The sequence below is a fragment of the Zootoca vivipara genome, chromosome 11, assembly GCF_963506605.1.
Source record: "Zootoca vivipara chromosome 11, rZooViv1.1, whole genome shotgun sequence".
Classification (NCBI taxonomy): Eukaryota; Metazoa; Chordata; class Lepidosauria; order Squamata; family Lacertidae; genus Zootoca; species Zootoca vivipara.
This window is the reverse complement of record NC_083286.1, coordinates 34370591-34391365: the sequence shown is the minus strand read 5'-3', so window position 1 is coordinate 34391365 and position 20775 is coordinate 34370591. Positions and strand designations below refer to the sequence as shown.

Below are 20775 nucleotides of genomic sequence, written 5' to 3'. Positions count from 1 at the left end.
CCCTTAATGACCCAAGACTAGTGGAATACATCATTTATGTGTACTACCCCTGCTGGTTCAACATCAAAGTAAAATGCTATTGGGCAGAAGGCTCATGCCACATCTTGTTTCAGCTGTGGCAAATTAGGCTCCAAAAGAAGGCTGTAATGGATGCTGTTTTGCCAACCATCCAGCGCTCAGCATGGTATGCATTCAACGAAATGATAATCCAGACACTACTGTGTTAAGGTAACAGTGAAGAGAGGGGAGCTGGTATCCAAAACATTGTTGATGGAGATGATGGCACATTGGGATATCTTTCTGTGCGTCAAAAAAAAGCACCTTCCATCAACTTCACCCCTGCCACAGCTGATAGATCTGACGGGTTTTAGGAATTTCCTTTGGCATGTAAATTTACTATACTGGAAGGAAAGAAGTTCATTGATGAGCCATGCAAGCCCTGTCATGCTCAGTCTATAGAGGTGTGTGTGAAACAAGTCACAGAGGCAGCAGGCATGAGAAACATGAGGGCTACATCAGAGGCCAAGAAATGAGTTGGCGGCTGCTGTCCAAGAATGAATTAAAGCAAGACTTAATTAAACGCCTTGTTTAAATTTCTTATTAACTGATGGCATTAATGTTTTATTATTACAAGGTATGCTTAGTAGGATATGTTTTATGCAGAGAATCTAAAATTTTTATAGCACTGCCTGACATTTTCATTAGGTAATTTTTTCCCTCCAACAACGGTTTATGTGCTTTTTAGTCAAACGTAGATTTACCAAGCTGGATGTTTTCTAATCACAAAAATAATCAGAGATTTGAATTCCTCAAACCCAAAATTGTATTTTTAAGAAATTTGCAAAAAAATAATAATCCCCTAATACCAGACTCAGTTTCAGAGCAACAGGCAAACCCCATGTGCTTCAGTCAGACACCTCCAGTAATAATAATAATAATAATAATAATAATAATAATAATAATAATAATAATATTCTAACAAAATATTATTACAGAATATTTCCAACAGAAATATTAAAATACAATAATTTATTAAACATTAAAAGCTTCCCTAAACAGGGCTGCTCTTCTGCTCTCTGTCAAAATGCAAACCTCTTCCTTTCCAAGTTTCTTGCCTTATACATCTCACACACAGCCTAGGCAAACTATTTTCACAGCCCCACCTCCTTACAAGTGAGTGTGAGCTGACCAAGTGTGATACAGCCAAGATTATCTGCTGCCTTGTGTATCTATTAATTGGGGTATACTGTGGCTAAGGCAGACCGAGGCTTCAAATTACAGGACATGTGCATGTATACACACAAGCTACAGAATTTATGGGTTGGGTCTCAAGAACTGCCAGCAGGCATGCACCTGAAGAAGAGGCCTTTGTTCACTTCTACTCTAGCCCATTGTTACGTCCCACTGCAAAACAAAGAAATATACAAACCCCCAAACTGCTGTTAAGGGTAGGAACCTCCAGAATGGTACTTAATATGGTGTTGAGGAATAAAGGTTTGGCAGAAATCAGCAGCTTAAAGAGTGCCTTTCTGCTCATATGGAAACCCATGCTTTTACACTTGTACTCCTACCGTGTTTCTCCGAAAATAAGACACTGTCTTATATTTATTTTTCCTCCAAAAAAAACACTATGGCTTATTTTCAGGGGATGTGCTATTTTTTTCCCTCCTCCTGCTGCTGCGGCCAACATTGCTGCTGCGCCTATCACTATGTCTTATTTTCGGGGTATGGCTTATATTCCTTGAATGCTTAAAAATCTTGCTACGGCTTATTTTATGGCTACGTCTTATTTTTTTGGGAGAAACAGGGTATATGGCAAATAATTTCCTGAGAACTCTCTCCATCTTTACTTGCTCCATATGGATCAATTAGATGTGTGACATCAGGAGATCTGGAAATGGATCTCTTGGGGGGGGGTTTCCCCCACCGCAGCAGCCGCCACAGTGCATGTTGCGTCGCCCCATTATTTTCCATATCCACATTCAGAGTTGGTATATCGGTACTTGTTAATGGGATGAATGGCGTATGGCAGGCATCCCCAAACTTCGGCCCTCCAGATGTTTTGGACTACAATTCCCATCATCCCTGACCACTGTTCCTGCTAGCTAGGGATCATGGGAGTTGTAGGCCAAAACATCTGGAGGGCCGCAGTTTGGGGATGCCTGGCGTATGGGTTGGGTAGCCAGGAGATAAAACCTGCCAGCACCATGCCCCAGTTCAAATCTCTCTCACACAAAGAACTGCATTTGCCCTTGCAAAATGCTTTGGAAATCCAGCTCTGGATCTCTTGATCAATCAAGGTCATACCTAGTTTTGCCAGTAGAACCTTCATGTTTCTGATGGAGACAGAAGCTACAGCATCCAAATAAAATAACATTATGCTTTAGTTAGTGACTTTTTAATCTATGCTAACATTCACATGTGAAGGTCAACATTCAAAGTTTATTCACTGTAACAAATATATTTACCCAGCATATTTATGCATGCATGTGTGGATGTGTGGGGTTGCTTTCTTCTTAATCTAATTTTTTAAAAAAATCCCCAAGAGTTTAAACTGTTTATTTCTATCTTCTCATTCTATCACAGTAAAGTAGCCTTTTCATAAGGTATTTTGGTATTTATCAGCGTTCAGAAATACGTCTTCCTATAAAATTGTCATTATTTCTATGCAAAATACTTGAGAATTACAACAATCTAGAACCCAAATTTCCAAGTACATTTCCCCAAAGAAAGCAGCCCCCAGAGAGAAGAAAGAGAGAACACATTGATTGTTTCATGTATTAGGTATTCTGAAAATTAGGTGAGCTCTCTTTTTAGCAAGCCCCATATGCAACACAACAAATAGTTAAAACAAAAAGTCATATATAGAGAGCTTTCCACAAATTGTATCTGTGTGGATCATCCTTTCCTAAGACTTCTGGCATATGTTTTGTTTTTGCCTTCTTTGTTCAAAACTGCTTACTTTAAAATAAGTTCCACTGAAACTGTGGAAAGCTCCTTCCAAATAAATATGTTTATGATCAGAGTGCATGCACAGCAGAAATATCAGAAGCTAAAGAACTAGCAGAAGACCAACTCATCAACTTGCTGGGAAATGAAGCAAAGAGCATCCATACATTTATAGGGATAGAGGTATTTTGTTCTTCAAACCAATTTGTATCTGTGACACAAACTCTAAATGCCTTTTCTGAAAAGGAAAAATGCAAAACTCTTTATACCCACCAGCGTGTGATTAACAACAAAATGAACCAGCAAGAAGGGTTAAGAGATAAGTAAATTAATAAGTAAGTAAGTTTTTGTCTACCTTTTGGTCTGGATGTCCGTTTTCTAATTCTCATTTTAGGTAACGATGGCCAAGAGTAATTAAAAGGTGCATCAGAATCCGAGTCCATTTTTTTACTTTTATTTTGGCTACGCAAACCCCTCTTTAGAGAGTGCTGCTGCTGTTGTGTTGAGCAGCAAGTCAAGTGACAGAAAATAAAAAGACCCAAGAAGGAAGGATCAAATTGCCCACTAAACCAAGAAAGAAAGAGAGGCAGCTGGGGTCTGTTCTCTGCAAGCGTCAAGTATGTGGATAAATATTAAAGCAGACACAGCCAAGTCAAAATCTGAACAGCCTGCAGTGGGGCTACTGCATCCTGGACGGCAGTTATAGGAAAGGTCACTGTGTGCCAATGAATCATTAACTCACCTTTTCATTTTCCAAATGTAAATGAAGAATAATCTTGAGTTGCCAGAGAAGAACTCTCTCTCGGACTCTCTCTCTCTCAAATAGATAACAAAAGACAGAGGGCTTTTCTTTATATTAAAATGTTAACCTGCATTTGGTCTGCAGTACGTAAAATTATTTTCAGCTTTGAGGTTTATAAAGAATCAAGGAAGTCTAAAGGGAAAATCTACAGTCAGTCTGTGAAAGCTAAAGTTTTCCCAGGCTTCTGTCCCTGCCACAAACATAGCAATTTCCCTTTAGAATCTATAGCATCGGTAGATCAGAGACATTTGTGAGTGAAGCAGCAGCTAAATTATGGAATTCTTATCCTTCCTGAATTTAAAGAGGGGGCATAGTTCTCCCTTATTATTACAAGGACAGAGGACCCACCTGAGACATTCTTTTTTCTAAAAAAAATGTGAAAACGATTGCTTTCTGTTCACAGTGACTCTCAGTTTGACAGTGAACCCGAAAGATTTTGGTAAGGTTGGCACCTTTACAGAACTGGCCTGCCCTCCCAGCTGTCTACAATAGAGCTAGTGACTAATTTACAACAAGTCTCCCATTCTTTCTGCAGTCTCCCTGAACAACTCATCAGCAATTAGTATTCAGCAGAAACTCATTACCCCTCCCCCATCGTTAACACTACACAAACTGCATGTTTTGTTTTGGGTTGTTGTTTTTTTAAGGGTTTGAATGTGGAAACACAAAAGCAGATACAAAACTAACAAGTCCACTGCTTGTTATTGTTTTTAACCAAAGTCCATGGAAAGTCGCCTCACATTGTATGCATTTTTGTGTTCGGCCTAACAGGGAGGAGAATGTGCATATGGGGGTCAATTCAGAAAAGAACATGGCATATGAACTTGTTAACATTCCTCTACCCCAGGCATCCCCAAACTGCGGCCCTCCAGATGTTTTGGCCTACAACTCCCATGATCCCTAGCTAACAGGACCAGTGGTCAGGGATGATGGGAATTGTCCAAAACATCTGGAGGGCCGAGTTTGGGGATGCCTGGTCTTGAGTCTCCCTTGGTCACAGCCTTGGATTCAAACAGAAGTCAAGCATGGCTCTGTCTCCCTGGCTTCTCCCTGCTTCTAGTTTGGGGATGCCTGCTCAATTATTTTTACAAGCAAGACCATGCAGGGCCATGTCAGTACCTAATGGATCAAAGGATTCCCCAACTTGCATATTTTTAACAGATCACTGAAACAATCACTGATATCAAATAATTCAGATACAGTTAAAAAGATGGAATTATACAATGGTTGGGCAAGATGGCACCAGGAATTAAAATCCGTGTTTCACGAGCTTAAAAAACAGATATTATTACATAAAACTGATATTTTTTTAGTTTTAATTGTCTCAATTCACTCTGCTTGTTTTTCACAGGTTCACTAAATGCACCTTCAGGCCATTCTCTGAGCCACCTGACAGTAGAGGCAGAGCACAGCCATCACAGCAGTAGCCTTATACTCCATCAATTTGACCAATCCTATAATAACATACTGTATAGGGGCGCGGGTGGTGCTGTGGGTTAAACCACAGAGCCTAGGGCTTGCTGATCAGAAGGCTGGCGGTTCGAATCCCTGCGACGGGGTGAGCTCCCATTGCTCGATCCCAGCTCCTGCCCACCTAGCATGTCGAAGTGTAAGTAGATAAATAGGTACCACTACAGCGGGAAGATAAATGGCGTTTCTGTGCACTGCTCTGGTTTGCCATAAAGCGGCTTAGTCATGCTGGCCACATGACCTGGAAGCTGTACGCCGGCTCCCTCGGCCAGTAAAGCGAGATGATCACCGCAACCCCAGAGTCATCCGCGACTGGACCTAATAGTCAGGGGTCCCTTTACCTTTACCTTTATAATAACATACCTTGCTAGCTCTCAGGGAAGTATGAATCTTTTATTGAAACATATTTTATTGCAAAACAACAGTATATCCAAACAAAACCTTGTTACCATAAATAGTACTCTACTGACAATACATCTCCAACATTCTCATTGGCATTGGGGCTATTTGGTTCTAGCGGTATATAGTAAATAGTCTCCACTGATCAACAGAGTATCCCGTCAGTTTTGTTCCTTCCCATGGATGCTTTCCCAAAAGGTCAGCTTATTCATTAACATGGCTTGCCAGACTCTGTACAACTATTCTTCTATTGTAGGTAAAACTTTCCTCCGCCGCCCCCCATACACTGCTAAAAGAATACGTGCTGTTATCAGCAACTTGCTCAGAGTTTTCTGTATTTTCAGAACATAGGGCTTCAGGTAACCAGAGAGATTTGCTGGAGAGTTTAATTGCATACTGTGCCCCACTATGTCTTTGATCTTTCTAACATGTTCCTGTAATATAAACTCAGCCTTGCTCTAAGTCTATGATACGTGGATAAAATATGCACTGGCTTGAGTACATCTCTAGCCGACACAATCTAACTAAGCCCGGAAAGAGCATACAACCATTGACACAGCTATTTGTAAAAGTTGCCTATTCCTTGTCCCAGTTTCATCCACTGCAAGTACATCCACTGCAAGTTCAAAACCGCCACTTGCCAATCCTTTCCTCTTTTGCCTTTTTGCTTGTAAAAACAATCTCCATCAAAATATTCTTTACTTGCAAAGGTCCTCTAGCCAGGTCAATATTTATTTATAGTTTCCTGAACTTGACTTGCAATTTGTAAATACTTGGGGAGGGGTGGCAGGGGAGCAATTAATCTATGTTACATTTTACATTATATAATTACGTCTACCTTCTGTAACCAAATCCATATTGCCCCGCCCTCACAAATCATATGTAGTCCTTTTCCTATTTAAATGCAGCATAGAGCCGGTGTTAATAATGAAATAATGGGAGTTAACTGTTCCCATTGTTAATTCCAGAACTTTATAAATTCTTTGTCGCAATTAGTATGGTTTTTTTTTCAACAAGGTTCATTCCTACTCGTAGTGATGTCAGGTGATTATGTGCTCTGAGGGCCTGGGAGGTAGGACTTGACCTCTCCCTCTCAGCGCTGTGCTCTGGATCCCCTTCCTTCCTCAAGGCATGCTCCAACCACCCATCAGCTAACTTGTGGTGTAGGACAAATAAGCCTGGCTTCCTGAAAATGGTCTCATGGGCCAAATGGTGAGAACTGGTCAGCCAAGTGTGGCCTGTGGGCTGGAGGTCCCCCACTCCTACTTTCATAGAATCATAGAATTACAGAGTTGGAAGAGACCACAAGGGCCACCCAGTCCCACCCCCTGCCAAGCAGGAAACACCATCAAAGCATTCATGACATATGCCTGTCAAGCCTCTGATTAAAGACCTCCAAAGAAGGAGACTCCACCACACTCCCTGGTAGCAAATTCCACTGCCGAATAGCTCTTACTGTCAGGAAGTTCTTCCTAATGTTTAGGTGGAATCTTCTTGTAGTTTGAATCCATTGCTTCGTGTCCGCTTCTCTGGAGTAGCAGAAAACTACCTTTCTCCCTTCTCTATAAGACATCCTTTTATATATTTGAACATGGCTATTATATCACCCCTTAACCTTCTCTTCTCCAGGCTAAACATACCCAGCTCCCTAAGCCGTTCCTCATAAGGCATCATTTCCAGGCCTTTGACCATTTGGGTTGCCCTCTTCTGGACACGTTCCAGCTTGTCAGTATCCTTCTTGAACTGTGGTGCCCAGAACTGGACACAGTACTCCAGGTGAGGACTGACCAGAGCAGAATACAGTGGTACCATTACTTCCCTTGATCTACTTTAAAGGAATCATGGCAAACACACTCTGGTCCAAGTTAACAAATATTATGCTCAAATAATTTCTTGTTCCAGGCAGGATTTATTTATTTTTAACACAGAGCACCTTGCTTCCGCCACTCTCTTGCTAGTTGCACAGCATTATCAGAATAAGTTGTGAGAAGGTAGGTTACAGCATTAAATATGAAATCAGTAAATCTGTGGAATTAAGTGCACAATGTTGTTAAATGTGCAGCGTGGAGGATCGTGCCTTGGAGCAGAGTTTCAGAGTGGACTAGATGATTTTCAGGTCTGCATCAATTATTGTCACTCTCTGATTCTATTCAACAAACTCAAGATTAACTAGACATCCTGCGAACAAGCCTTGGCATATTCTACTGCGGTTACATAATATTCTCAGCATGAATTAAGGGCACAGTTGCATAAGCGATCCAGTCTCTAGTTCAGACCAGTTCCCTGTAGTTCCAGCTCTGATTTAGCCTCATTACGAGCATTTTGCTATTTCCAACAACAGGAAAACTGCTTCAAACATTTCCTCAGACCCCAATTCAACATCCTAGACCCCAATTCAACATCTGCTTCCAGAAGGAGGCGAAAAATGTAGGATCAAGTTGGTCCGACTCATGAAGCTAATTCAACTGTTTTAGCTGGTCCTGGCTTCCTTGCATAGGCGCCAGCTCTATAGGGGCCAAGGGAGTTCTCTCCCCCCCCCCCCATGGTGTATTTTTTTTTAAGTAGGTGGGCTTTTTTGCTGACCCAGCCAGCTCTCTAGAATGGTTTTGAGGATTAATACACCTTCACCCTACCCACCCGACAGCTCAAAATGTTAAGGTCAATTAAAAAGAATGATTTGTGTATATTTAGTACAAGTCAATAAGTCAAAGGTAAACACAAATGAACAAAAATAAATGATAGGGAACATGAACAGAAACACCTCAGCTACCATATACAATAAAAGTATTGGCTCCGTTCAGATGACCCTCCAAGTCAAGGTTTTGAAATGAGCTTCAATTCCTCTCTCAAAATGTGCCTTCTACTTTCAGTTTGCAGCTTAGTGCCAACCAGTGTTTGCTGCAAACCATGGTTAACATTTGCCCTGCAAGTTAGAACTAGAAGCTAATTTCAAAGCCTGGCTTACAATTCTGGTTTGGAGAGCAAGCACTAATCATAGCGGCAAACCCTGGTTAGTGCTAAACTACGAACTTGACACAAAGGAATGACTGAGAGGGAAGAGAGGCTTATTTCCATTATTTTACAAGATCATCAGAATTGAGTCATTGCTGGAAACCATGGAATACCTATTTCCCATACATTCTCATTCAGGGTATTTTCACATATGTGAGGGAAGGAGAGAGGGAATGAAAGCCTGGCAAAGAAGTGCACTGAATTATCTGACTAAAGGGGGTTTTTATGCAACCCTCCTGAAGTTGCTTTTAGTACAGTTCTGGGAACTCAAACTGCGCGTGGCTACAGTTTCCTCATCTTTAACTCACCTCTCTTTTCTTCAGCGTTGAGGTTTGAAGGAGGCCAAGAAAAGAGAGAACATAAAGTGCCCACTTATTATTTTTCTTGGAAATAATTTCTTTAAGCTCTGTTTATGCTTGCATAACCATAAATTTTCAGACAATAAAAGAGAGTGTTTTCTCATGTCTCTCTGCAATCCAAAACTTGCTTTCTTGCAACCCAAATCCCCATATTGATTATTTTATATATAGTACAGCATAAGATTCACTAACTCCGCTGTAACATTCTGGATTTTCATTATTTTGAAAATATAAGCATGTCAGGACTCGGAAGCTCCAGAGCCGATTCCATTAATAACTCTGAAACAGGACCAGTGTGTAAGAGAGGCGAATGATGAAATCAGAATAGCACCAATGCAGGTGTCAACATCTCCGGGGGGTATCAACATACAACATACATTGAAATAAATGTGCCACAGAAAGACTCTTAGCACAGACAGAGCAGGAGGCTGTGCTCAACAAGCCTATTTCGCTCTGCTGCTTGCCAATTGCGAGCTCACTACATTAAGATAAGCCACGCACATAAAGATTCCTCTTGCCTTGCCAGCTCTTACCCTAAAGGAAACCATGGAAATGGCCTGTCCTAAACCCCTTTTCAGCCATCTGTTCCCTGTGTTGTTCTACAAAACAACTTTCCACACTATCTGGACTGAGGCACAGCTATCTAAGTTTGCAGTTTTTGCTCCAGTTACCTGGGAGTAAGCCTCACAGAATTCAGTGTGACCCGTTTCTGAGTAGCTCTTGGTTACGAGCTGCAGCCTAAAACTCTCTTCCAAGCCAAATGAGAAGTAAACAAGTATTTCATTTGTGTAAAGATGACACAGGACTTCTATGTGGAGTAGGGACAGGGAAACCCATAGCATTTTAAAACGGATTAACTGATTTACTCGAGGGGGAGGGAAGTAGATTTACGGTAGTTTTTTGTATCACGGGTAGGAAATAAAGGTAAGAGAATACAATACTGAAACCATGAATTTACACAAATTTCATTGCCACCCCAGAGGTTCACAAAGTGCAGCAGACCATCCTGTTGAATAGCTTCAGAGTGCTGAGCGATTAAACTAGAATTACTGAGGGAACCAAAAAACTCAAAAGACACAATCCTTTAAGTCTTCTGCTGCTACCCTGGTCACAGCATGAAGCATGCCAAAAATTTGGCCTTGGTGCTTTTTATCTTCTGGAGTGCAAGCTGTGGTCGGCAGAATCTCTCACCTCCTCGGTAATACAAGCCAAGGAGCTCAGCAAAATAAAAAACATCAGCTGCCAGGTCACTTGAACAATGTAACTCTGTACGCCAGGCTGCTATTATCTAAAACTGTGCACTCCCCCAGCCGTCCTTATTTTTCAGCAGATACGTACCTCACATTACCACATTTCAATTTTTAAAAAAATGGAAAATGAATGTTCTTCTAGTTAAAACAAGCTTTTGCAACTTTGAAAATAGGTTGTGCATACATCCTCAGCCTTAGGATGGGGCAGGAGAGGGCAGTCAATTTTTCTTTTAAAAACATATTGCTCTTTTTATACTGTTATGTATAACACAACACCTAGTCTCAAGCACTTAGATATATGTGTAAAATAAAAGTTAGTAGTAAATCAAGCCACTATCCAATATCTGACCTCTAGATCAGTGTTTCTCAACCTTTTTTGGGCCACGGCACCCTTGTTCCATGAAAAAAATCACGAGGCACACCAACTCTGTGCCGCCCTCCCCTTTTCGGGGAGAAAACTGGGCCTGGGGTTCAATAGTACTGTAATCAATAATGATTGTAATGGTGGCGATGCAATCGGATCGTCCCTGTGACGGGTAGGGGGCTGAAGGCTCTTACGCCCCCCTCCTTTTGAAGCGAATAATATTGGGGAGGGGGTCAATACCCCCAGCACCTCACACCGCCTGCCCCCCCTCGTCGATTACTATTATTCCTATTACCATGAATTTATTCGTCACCCGCCCCTCACCCTAAGGACCCAGGGCAGGGGTGGGAGGGGTCACTTACCGCCCACAGGAGGAGGCGGTTGAGGAGGAGGAGGCCTGCCGGGCCCCTCCGGTGGTCTCGAATAGAAGCGCGCCGCCGTCGCTGCACCTCACAGGTGCTCCCCCCGCGGCGGCGGCGAGCCTCACCGCTTGCTGCTGCTGCCGCCGCCTCCCCTTCCTCCTCAGAGGGGGCTTCTCAGCCAGAGGGCCGCTCTGCATGCCGGGCGAGACCAGACTCGCCTCCGCTTAAGCCCGGGACGAGAATGGTTAATGGCGGCGGCTGAGGGAGGAGGGCCGCCCGGCCGCCTCGGCAAAAAAAAAAAGCCGTTTAAAAATGGCGGCGGGAGCCGCGCCGGCCAATCAGCGCCGCCGACGGCCGGTTGCTAGGAGACGGCGCGGGGTGCGAGTGGGGAAGAGGCCTAGCTGCCAGGCCTGAGGTCTTCTTCGCTTTGGGGATTGCCCTTCTCCCCAAATCGCCCTTCTCGCCGCCGTACTCGCGGCACACCAGCCAGCCTCTCGCGGCACACTAGTGTGCCGCGGAACAGCGGTTGAGAAACGCTGCTCTAGATCAGGCATCCCCAAACTCCGGCCCTCCAGATGTTTGGGACGACAATTCCCATGATCCCTAGCTAACAGGACCAGTGGTCAGGGATGATGGGAATTGTAGTCCAAAACATCTGGAGGGGAGGGCCGAAGTTTCGGGGTGCCTGCTCTAGATCTTGCTAGTAAAGGGTCATAGCTCAGCGGCACAGAGCATATTATTTGCATGCAGAATGTCCCATGGTCATTCCCTGGCTGGGAAAGGCACAGATGACACTGAGTTAGGTATATCAATATTCTTACTCAATATAAGGCAACTTCCTGTTTTCCAATACTTCAGAAATGCAATTGTAAGTGAGGTTGTCCATTTGTGAATGCTACCCAACTCTCTAGGGATGCGAGTAGCGCTGTGGGTTAAACCACAGAGCCTAGGGCTTGCCGATCAGAAGGCTGGCGGTTCGAATCCCCGCGACGGGGTGAGCTCCCATTGCTCGATCCCAGCTCCTGCCCACCTAGCAGTTCAAAAGCATGTCATAGTGCAAGTAGATAAATAGGTACCGCTCCGGCGGGAAGGTAAACGGCATTTCCGTGCCCTGCTCTGGTTCGCCAGAAGCGGCTTAATCATGCTGCCCACATGACCCGGAAGCTGTACGCCGGCTCCCTTGGCCAGTAAAGCGAGATGAGCACCGCAGCCCCAGAGTCATCTGCGACTGGACCTAACGGTCAGGGGTCCCTTTACCTTCACCCAACTCTCTGCAAGCTAAACTAGTTCAACGGGGAAAAGAGTTCTTGCTCAGCCACTGTGTTAGCTAAATTCCCGAACCACAATCTGTTATCAGGGGTAGAAAACATGGTGCCCTCCACCTGTTACGGACTGCAATGCTATTGACCATCGGCTATTCTAGCTGGGGTGAATGGTAGTTGTAATCTGAAACATCTGCAGGACACCTCACTGGCTATCTCAGTTCTAAATGAATGCTGTTCAGTGTATCATCACCTCACCTCCCATGTAATCTGGGCCTCAGAAAGCACACACCAAAGAAGCACTGGCCATAGCTCAGTGGCAGAGCATGAACTTTGCACGCAGAGGTCCCCATATCAAGCTCTGCCATTTCTAAGATGCAGCTGGTGTGAAAGATTCTGAAGAGTTGCTGCAAGGAAGAACGGTAAAGGGCTCCTGGACGGTTAAATCCAGTCAAAGGTGACTATGGGGTTTGCAGCACTCATCTCCGCTTTCAGGCTGAAGGAGTCAGCGTTTGTCCACAGACACTTTTCCGGGTCATATGGCCAGCACGACTAAACCACTTCTGGTGCAACGGAACACTGTGACGGAAACCAGAGTGCACGGAAACACCATCTACCTTCCCATTGCAGCGGTACCTGTTTATCTACTTGCACTTGCGTGCTTTTGAACTGCTGGGTTGGCAGGAGCTGGGACTGAGCAACAGGAGCTCACCCTGTCATGGGGATTCGAACCTCCATCCTTCTGATCGGCAAGCCCAAGAGGCTCAGTGGTTTAGACCACAGCGCCACCTGCATGCAAGGAAGAGTAGTCAACACTGAGCAACATGGCCTATCCTACACAGAACTATTCATGGCAGGAGGCAATTCCGATGAAGAGATTAATGCAATTCAATGTATAATGGACCCACAGAACAGAAAAATCTCACCTAAAGTGCGTTATAGGTAATAATTTAAAAAAAAATGGAAGAAAGTTTCCTAATACATCAATTAAAAGCAATATTCGCACTTAACTCACTTCAGTGAATTAAATAAGAAATTAATGCCTTCTCTTTTCCCTCGGTCTCAGCAGAGCCCTCACGGAAAAGACCGCACACAAGATACCTTCTTATTCTCTAGTTATGGATTTGCAAGGATCATGAAGGGGTTTGCATGGAATCCTGCTGAACTGAGCAAGGTTTAAGCCCTGCTCCTCTGCTGATGCATGGGAGTGTAATCTTGCTGCCTTGGCGGCGCATGCCTGTTCCTTGGTGAGAAAAAGGGGTGTGCAGCTGATGCAGGAATTAACTCTATCCTCCCACTTATCAGCTGGGCAAGTGGGAGTGGTTTGGACAAAATGGCCCCACAGGCTTATTTTGACTCCCTGGTGAGCATGTTGCCCACCTCAGATCTACACTGATTATGGCAGTGGGTCGTTTCCAGACGTGTCTGAAGATGCCAGGGATTGAATCTAGGGCCTTCTGTGTGCAAAACAGATTTTTCTTCTGCTGAGCTACAGCTTTCCATATATGAGTAAAAGCAAAGATATGTCACTAAAACAATTGTATGTTTATAACTTGATTCTTTGCAGAACATAACTTCCTGCGTTGTGTAATGGCATAACAATGTGGCAACAGACTACAGGCAGTGATGTCGCTGTGACAATCAGAGATCATGAGAGGGTCCCTGTTTTGCAGAGCTAACTCAAGATCTTCTGCTGCCTGAGGCCATTTTTTGAAAAGTTGTGTCTTATTCCAGATCCCTACATTGGAGGAAAACAACCCTTAAAATAAAGGACCTGAAGTACTGTAAAACAAAAGGGGCTTCTTGCATTTGTATAAATGAATAGTGTCCTCCTTGCATAAAGAGTTTCCTTTTGGCAGAAAAGTCTTACTGTTGTCTGCGATGGAAGGTCATAACAGCAGAATGTTAATCCAATGGAAGAGATCTTGACAAGCTTTTCAAAAGAAGCCTTCAATTCCTAATATTCTTTCTAATTCCTTCTAATCAAAAGATGTTCTGTTAAGTGAGACAGCAATGCAGAAGAAGAGGGGAGCCTTATCAGCTTTACAATTTATAATAACTCGACTTGTACGGTAATATTAATTTTATGACATAGACCTATCCCTCCCTAGTTTATTTATTTCTCTTGTTCTTTTCTCTCTGGACATTCCCCTGATGCCATTATCTCTCATTTTCCTCATTCCTTTCCCCTGATTATTGTCATCTTTCCATTCCCCCCCCCCAGTCCTGTCGCCCGCTGTGCTCTTTGCTTGCCAAAACAATTATGCTTATTTATATAACAATGCCCAAAAAAGAAAGAAACCCAAAACAATGTTGTTTTTCAAAAAAAATGTCAAGCTATTTGGTGTGATAATACTGCAGCATTCATCTTTTATTAAGGAACAACTCAGTTTAAAAGATGTGCGGCATATTTTCCATTACAAATAAACCATCACCATGCCCTACCCCTTTGCAACAGCTCAGTTACTTTTAAGAACTGCTATACCAGGCATCCCCAAACTTCGGCCCTCCAGATGTTTTGGACTACAATTGCCATCTTCCCTGACCACTGGTCCTGTTAGCTAGGGATCATGGGAGTCGTAGGCCAAAACATCTGGAGGGCCGCAGTTTGGGGGTGCCTGTTCTACACACTGCCTTCTGCGCTGCTTCCACCAGATGAGTCCAGGGATAGAGAGTTATAAGGAGACAACTCTTCCCCTCTGTGTCAGGCCTTACCATGGCTGGCCTGCCCATGAGGTGGACTGAAGAATCCGCCTTAGGTGGTAGAATCCTGAGGAGCGGTGCCCCCACAGGTGTCCCCACCCACCGCTGCTGCCGTTGCCATGCAACCCCGGTAGGCAAGGCTTCTGCAGGCAGGGAAACCTTCCCATTCTGCTTCAGAAGGTGACACAAATTTGCAAATATATTATACCTTCAATGAATCTGATCTCTCAAAACTGAAAAATATGTAAACAAGCATTTATGTTAATATTTGAAATGTGTCATTAATATGTTGCTTAATAACATGCTGGTCTTTTGTGACTGAAAATAGCTTAAACAACAAACAACAACAACAATGGTCTAATCTTACATGCTTAAATGTGAGACTGCACAGAACTACTAAGGAGTCATTCAGCTCATGCTCTGTTGGAGCACATTATTTCCCATATGATTTCTGTCTTGCACGCAGAGCTTAGGATAGAGCCTGCCTCCCTGCTGCCTCCACTTAGAACCAGGAAAGAAAACAATGGAGGCTGGAAGTTGGAACATGAGGAGGCCCAGAGACACGACACCTTCCCCCTGGTGGTCAGCCCACAAACATAGAGCAAGGTACTGGCCCTTTAAGGCAGCAGAAAAAAGTGGGAGAGAGACAGAGAAGGGAGACAAGTCTGCTCAGTTATACAGTGGAACCTCGGTTTATGAACACCTCGGTTTATGAATTTTCGGTTTATGAACCCCGCGGACCCATCTGGAACGGATTAATTCATTTTCCATTACTTTCAATGGGAAAGTTTGCTTCAGTTTATGAATGCTTCAGTTTATGAACAGACTTCCGGAACCAATTACACCCATGCTTCAGTTTATGAACGCTTCAGTTTAAGTACTCTGCGGACCCGTCTGGAACGGATTAATCCACTTTCCATTACTTTCAATGGGAAAGTTTGCTTCAGTTTATGAACGCTTACTCCGCGGACCGTCTGGAACGGATTAATTCACTTTCCATTACTTTCAATGGGAAAGTTCGCTTCAGTTTATGAACGCTTCAGTTTATGAACAGACTTCCGGAACCAATTGTGTTCATAAACCGAGGTACCACTGTAATCAGAAAATAATAAGGCTTTTTGGGGGGAGGCACTGAAAGAACACAGCTGTTCCTTACCTAAATCATCTTCATTTTCACTTGGCTGAATCACATGATCTCTGTAAAACTACAAAACAAATGGGAAATAGATTTTGTTCCAGCTTGGAAAATTTCAGAATGCAATGTGTTTTTCAAAAAACACTCACTGTATTTCACGATTGTTATTTTTATATATATATATAAAAAATGTCATGCAAAATCACCCACGAAGAAAAAAGACAAACGTCTCTCTTAGTAAGCTCCTGTCTGATTTTCCCAAACAGCAAATATTAGGGGCTTCAACCATTATTCTGGGCCACTGGGAAATGTTTATTTCAAATAATGCAGGGGGTTGTCACTGGAGGTGTGGGGGGTGACATTGACCAGCTCTTTTCTTTTATAGGCATCAGATAAAGAAAAAACGCACCCAAAATCTTTTAGGTGAACAACCTATAATTTACTCTCAAAAAGAAAACAAAATCAAAGCAGACCACAGAACATCAGAGCCATCTGCTCCCTCTGTAGTCTAATTCATTCCCCAGTGTGATTTAAAGACATGGGATCTCTTCTATGAACCACTCCCTCCCGTGTCAGATGCAAACACATTGGCCAGAATCCAGCCCATAGTTAGGCCTGCTGGAGATAACTGTTCTGGTTAACTAGGGGCCACCATCAAATGACCATAAATGCAAGCTGTAAAGGCTGGTCCAATAGGGCAAGTCCGGTGCTGCCCCACCAACCAGTCTCCCCTGAGCCAGTCCCTGCCTGCTTGCCTTCCTTTATCACAGTGTTGCCCTTGTAGAACTCAGCAAGGAAGAGGATGGAAGATGAAACTAGAATTAATTGGCTCCACCTGCCATTGGCTCTGGCTCAACCTACCATCTGGGCTCCCTGCCTTCTGCCCCACCAGCTACCACTGAAGGCAAGGCACTCTTACAGCAAAGAAAGGACTAGAGCTGAGTGACAGAACACGTTGTTTGCAATGCAGTCACCAGCCAAAAAGGGATCACAGGTAACAGGGAAATATGCTGAGCTAAGACAAAGGAGTACCACTGAGGGGGGTCCAACTAAATATAAAGCAGCTCCACAGAGCCCCATATTCTAAGACGCATAGAATAAGATGGCTGTGTTTCAGCTGTTCCTCCTGCAAAGCAAAGTTAACTGCATTCATCATCAGTAAGACAGCACGTTTGATTTTGGACATAGTAAATTATTGCCATCGACTTTATGTCACAACAAGATAAATAGAAGTCTCTGCAGAACAGAGCTGCAGTTATAAAAGCCCATAGTTCTCAGAGGCTATTCCTGCAGAATATATGCCCAACTAAAATATGACTGGTCAGAATTTGTGTAGCTTTGTATCCCAGGCCAAAAAATAAAATAAAAAATATTACTTCTTCCCCCATAGCAAACCATACGGTCTGGATGAATGTTGAAATTACTCAGGCAGCTTATATATTTCTCTTGGAACAAGAAGAGAAAGAACTGCTGCTTGGAAGGCATAAGCCAACTTCATTTTCAATCCTGGAAGATGCTGTACAAGAACCTCAGTGGATTTAGCCATTCATAAAATGATAATGGAACTGTACCTTTGGATCTTCATTTTTGAAAGCTGGCTCTTCGGAGACAAAGTCCACAGGATCTGTTTAAAGAGAACCCATTTTTCCATTAGGATTTGGTGGCTGCCAATTGCGGAAGTTGATTCTTCCCCCCCTCCACAAACACACAGAGACACACAATGAAAGCGAGAAATAGAAGGATATACACAGACCTAACAATGTTCTTTTACGATATAAGAACGGCTCCCAAAGTAGCATGCCTGTGGTTGAAATACTAGACATTTCTTCAACAAGCTGTTGTGCTGTTTTAATGGGCTGATTGTAAACAAGCTCTCTTTTTTCCTTTAAAGGGGTGTGCTGTGAAAATACATGCTGAACCCTAAGCTAGCCTTGTGGATTAATATGTATTTGTCGAACTGCACAGACTGCCACATGCATTTTATAGCACTGTACACATGAGATCCTGATTTTATTATCGAAGAAAAAAAAGGGAAGGCAATTTCATGCATTTTAAAAGCTAACTCTTTGCCTTTGACTACAGGGAACAATTGTGACTACAGTATTATTTTGTTTCCTGGCTCCTTTTCAAAACTCTGAAGGAAGGACATACTGCACCAAATCCATATTTAATTCATTTTCCTACAGCCACAGACAGTGCCAGCATTATGAAAGAGAGACATGAATATTCTGTGCCTAAGCACATTTTGTATAATCTCCTGTTCACCCTACAACCTATGTGAGTAGGTAAAATAAATGGAGTTTTAAAAAATGAATGAATAAACTTCGCTGGTACCTTGTTTAATGTTTAGTGGGGGGGTTGTAAACCACTATTTACAATCAAGTGATATATACATTTTATTAAACAAAAAAAAACTTCTTTTAGTCATTTTTATTATACTTCTCTTGTTTCATGGGATGGAAATCTATCATTTTTTTAAAAAAATATACTCTTACCAACACTTTCAGATATTATATAAAAGCAGGCAGGGGGAGGAAGCCCAAGTGAATCATACTGCTTCTTTGCAACTTCCTATGCAATATCCAAGGAAAAATGCTGGGAATTCAAAGACCTAGAGAAGAGGGGGAAGTTCTGCCTGTAACATGAAAAGCTGCTCTAAAAAATAGCTGAAATGTGCTGCTTTATAAAAACAGGTGATCATTTTAGTGCTTTAGTGTCTGTGTATGATCTTTCAGCCTTCGTTTGATCCACAGTAACAAAGTGCTCGTACCTTTACTTCAGAGGAATACTATCGGTACCTCCATTCTTAACACTGCTTCATTTTACATCAACTTCCTGGCCTATGTTTTTGCAACAAAATTAAATACTCATGATAGTGTATTCAATTTTTCCCTACAATGTGTTTTTCTCAGAGCCAACAGCCAATAGCATCATTTCTAAAGACCAGACCTTTTTATATAGGGTCCCAGAAATCAAGGCACAGCAGTCACTTAGCAATCTCCTGCTACATGAAGATTTACATCTAACAATCATATTCTGCAACAGGGTCAGCAAACTTTTTCAGCAGGCTGGGGGCCAGTCCACTGTCCCTCAGACCTTGTGGGGGGCCGGACTATATTTTGGAAAAAAAATATGAATGAATTCCTATGCCCCACAAATAACCCAGATATACATTTTAAATAAAAGGACACATTCTACTCATGTAAAAACACCAGGTAGGCACCACAAATAACCCAGAGATGCATTTTAAATAAAAGGACACATTCTACTCATGTAAAAACATGCTGATTCCCGGACCGTCCGCGGGCCAGATTGAGAAGGCGATTGGACCGCATCCGGGCCCCGGGCCTTAGTTTGGGGACCCCTGTTTTACAATGTAGAACCACCCAACTGGCATGCCAACAAGGGGTGAATGCAGACTGCTCTGCCATCCATATCTAGTAGACAGAACACTTGTTATCTTATTCTATGTTCAGGCTTCCCTCCTAAACGCTGAAAGATTCAGCTTTGATCGCCCACCTCCAGAAGCCTGAAGGTGGCAGACTAAGGCAGGAAGCAAGAAAAGCACCAAAATGAATTGCTAGTGACAAATTGCTGGAAGTGCAACAGAGGGCAATGCTGAAATGCTTCTGAGCATTAACAAGCTTTTTATTATTTTTCTTTTATATCCACCAACTAGACGGGACGGGGGGGGGGTGGACTGCAAGAGCCTGACACAGTAATATATAAGTGCCACAAACAGTGGATAAAATGAGATAAAGAGTGCTTGCAGACAAAAAAGAAAATGCTAAACTTTAAAATTAATGTGCAGAGAATGGTTTAGTAAGTTCTTCTAAATACTTTCCTGAGGACTGAATTCTAAACCAAATTGCTATTTGTCGTATATTTCCTCTCCCTTAAAGGACTCATTTAGCAAACAAAGTGTTTCGTTAATTAAAAGTGCATGACTGGAATTTCAGCCTCACTCATTCTGGATGTGATTAAGTTATGGGAGATTCACTCTCATGAAAAGGGGGAAACAATTGCTAAGCATATTACTCCTGTGCTGTTCCTAAGAAAGAAACAACACAGAAATTGTGACCTTGAAGCCTTCCAGATGTTGCTGGACAACATCCCACAATCACTAACCATTGGCTATACAGGTTCCCCACCCCTGCAATGTAGTTGTTGTTGTTGTTGTCATTGAAATTTGTATACCACCTTTCATCTGAATATCAAGGGGGGTTCACAACATAATACAAAATAAGAACATAACACACATAACAAAACAATAACAAAATAAAACAATAACCCCCCTCCCACAAACATATTTAAAAGCCCATAGAATGTTCATCAGTCAAAGGCCTGGATATAGTGAAACGTATTCACCTGGTCCCTAAAGATATCCAATGAAGGCACCTGGCAAGCCTCCTTTACAACTTACATTGACTCTCTGCAATGATGCTTCACATCTCCTTTGATCCAAAATAGTTCCCTTATGAAACCAAACGAAGGGCCATCTCTAATTAGAACATTTAAGGCCGCCATTTGATAGCCACTTAACCCAAGTAAATTTAAGTCCTACTGCAAGGCCTGCTTCTGAGTAACATGTGTTGTGTCTGTATCCGCAGGCTGAGCTTTATATGTGCTATACTTTTTTCCTACTGCATTAAAGGAATGTAAAGTGAAGAAGATTCCTATGCAAATGATGAAAAATGAATAACTATGA

At 42.7% G+C, this 20775-nt stretch overlaps 1 protein-coding gene across 4 annotated transcripts in view; it reads right to left on the bottom strand.

Moving 5' to 3' along the window:
* The window catches only part of ARHGEF28 (Rho guanine nucleotide exchange factor 28), a 143415-nt gene that overhangs the window by 67920 nt on the left and 54720 nt on the right, over positions 1-20775 (bottom strand). For 2 of the 4 annotated variants that reach the window (XM_035099489.2, XM_060280226.1), the window contains exons 8-9: positions 17639-17691; positions 16089-16137 (exon numbers count right to left, since the gene is read on the bottom strand). In XM_035099489.2, coding sequence (XP_034955380.2) covers positions 16089-16137; positions 17639-17691 — 102 coding nt within the window. Of the gene's footprint in view, positions 1-3304; positions 4698-16088; positions 16138-17638; positions 17692-20775 lie in introns of those variants that run through there. The other 2 variants (XM_060280227.1, XM_035099495.2) reach the window with 1 other exon arrangement.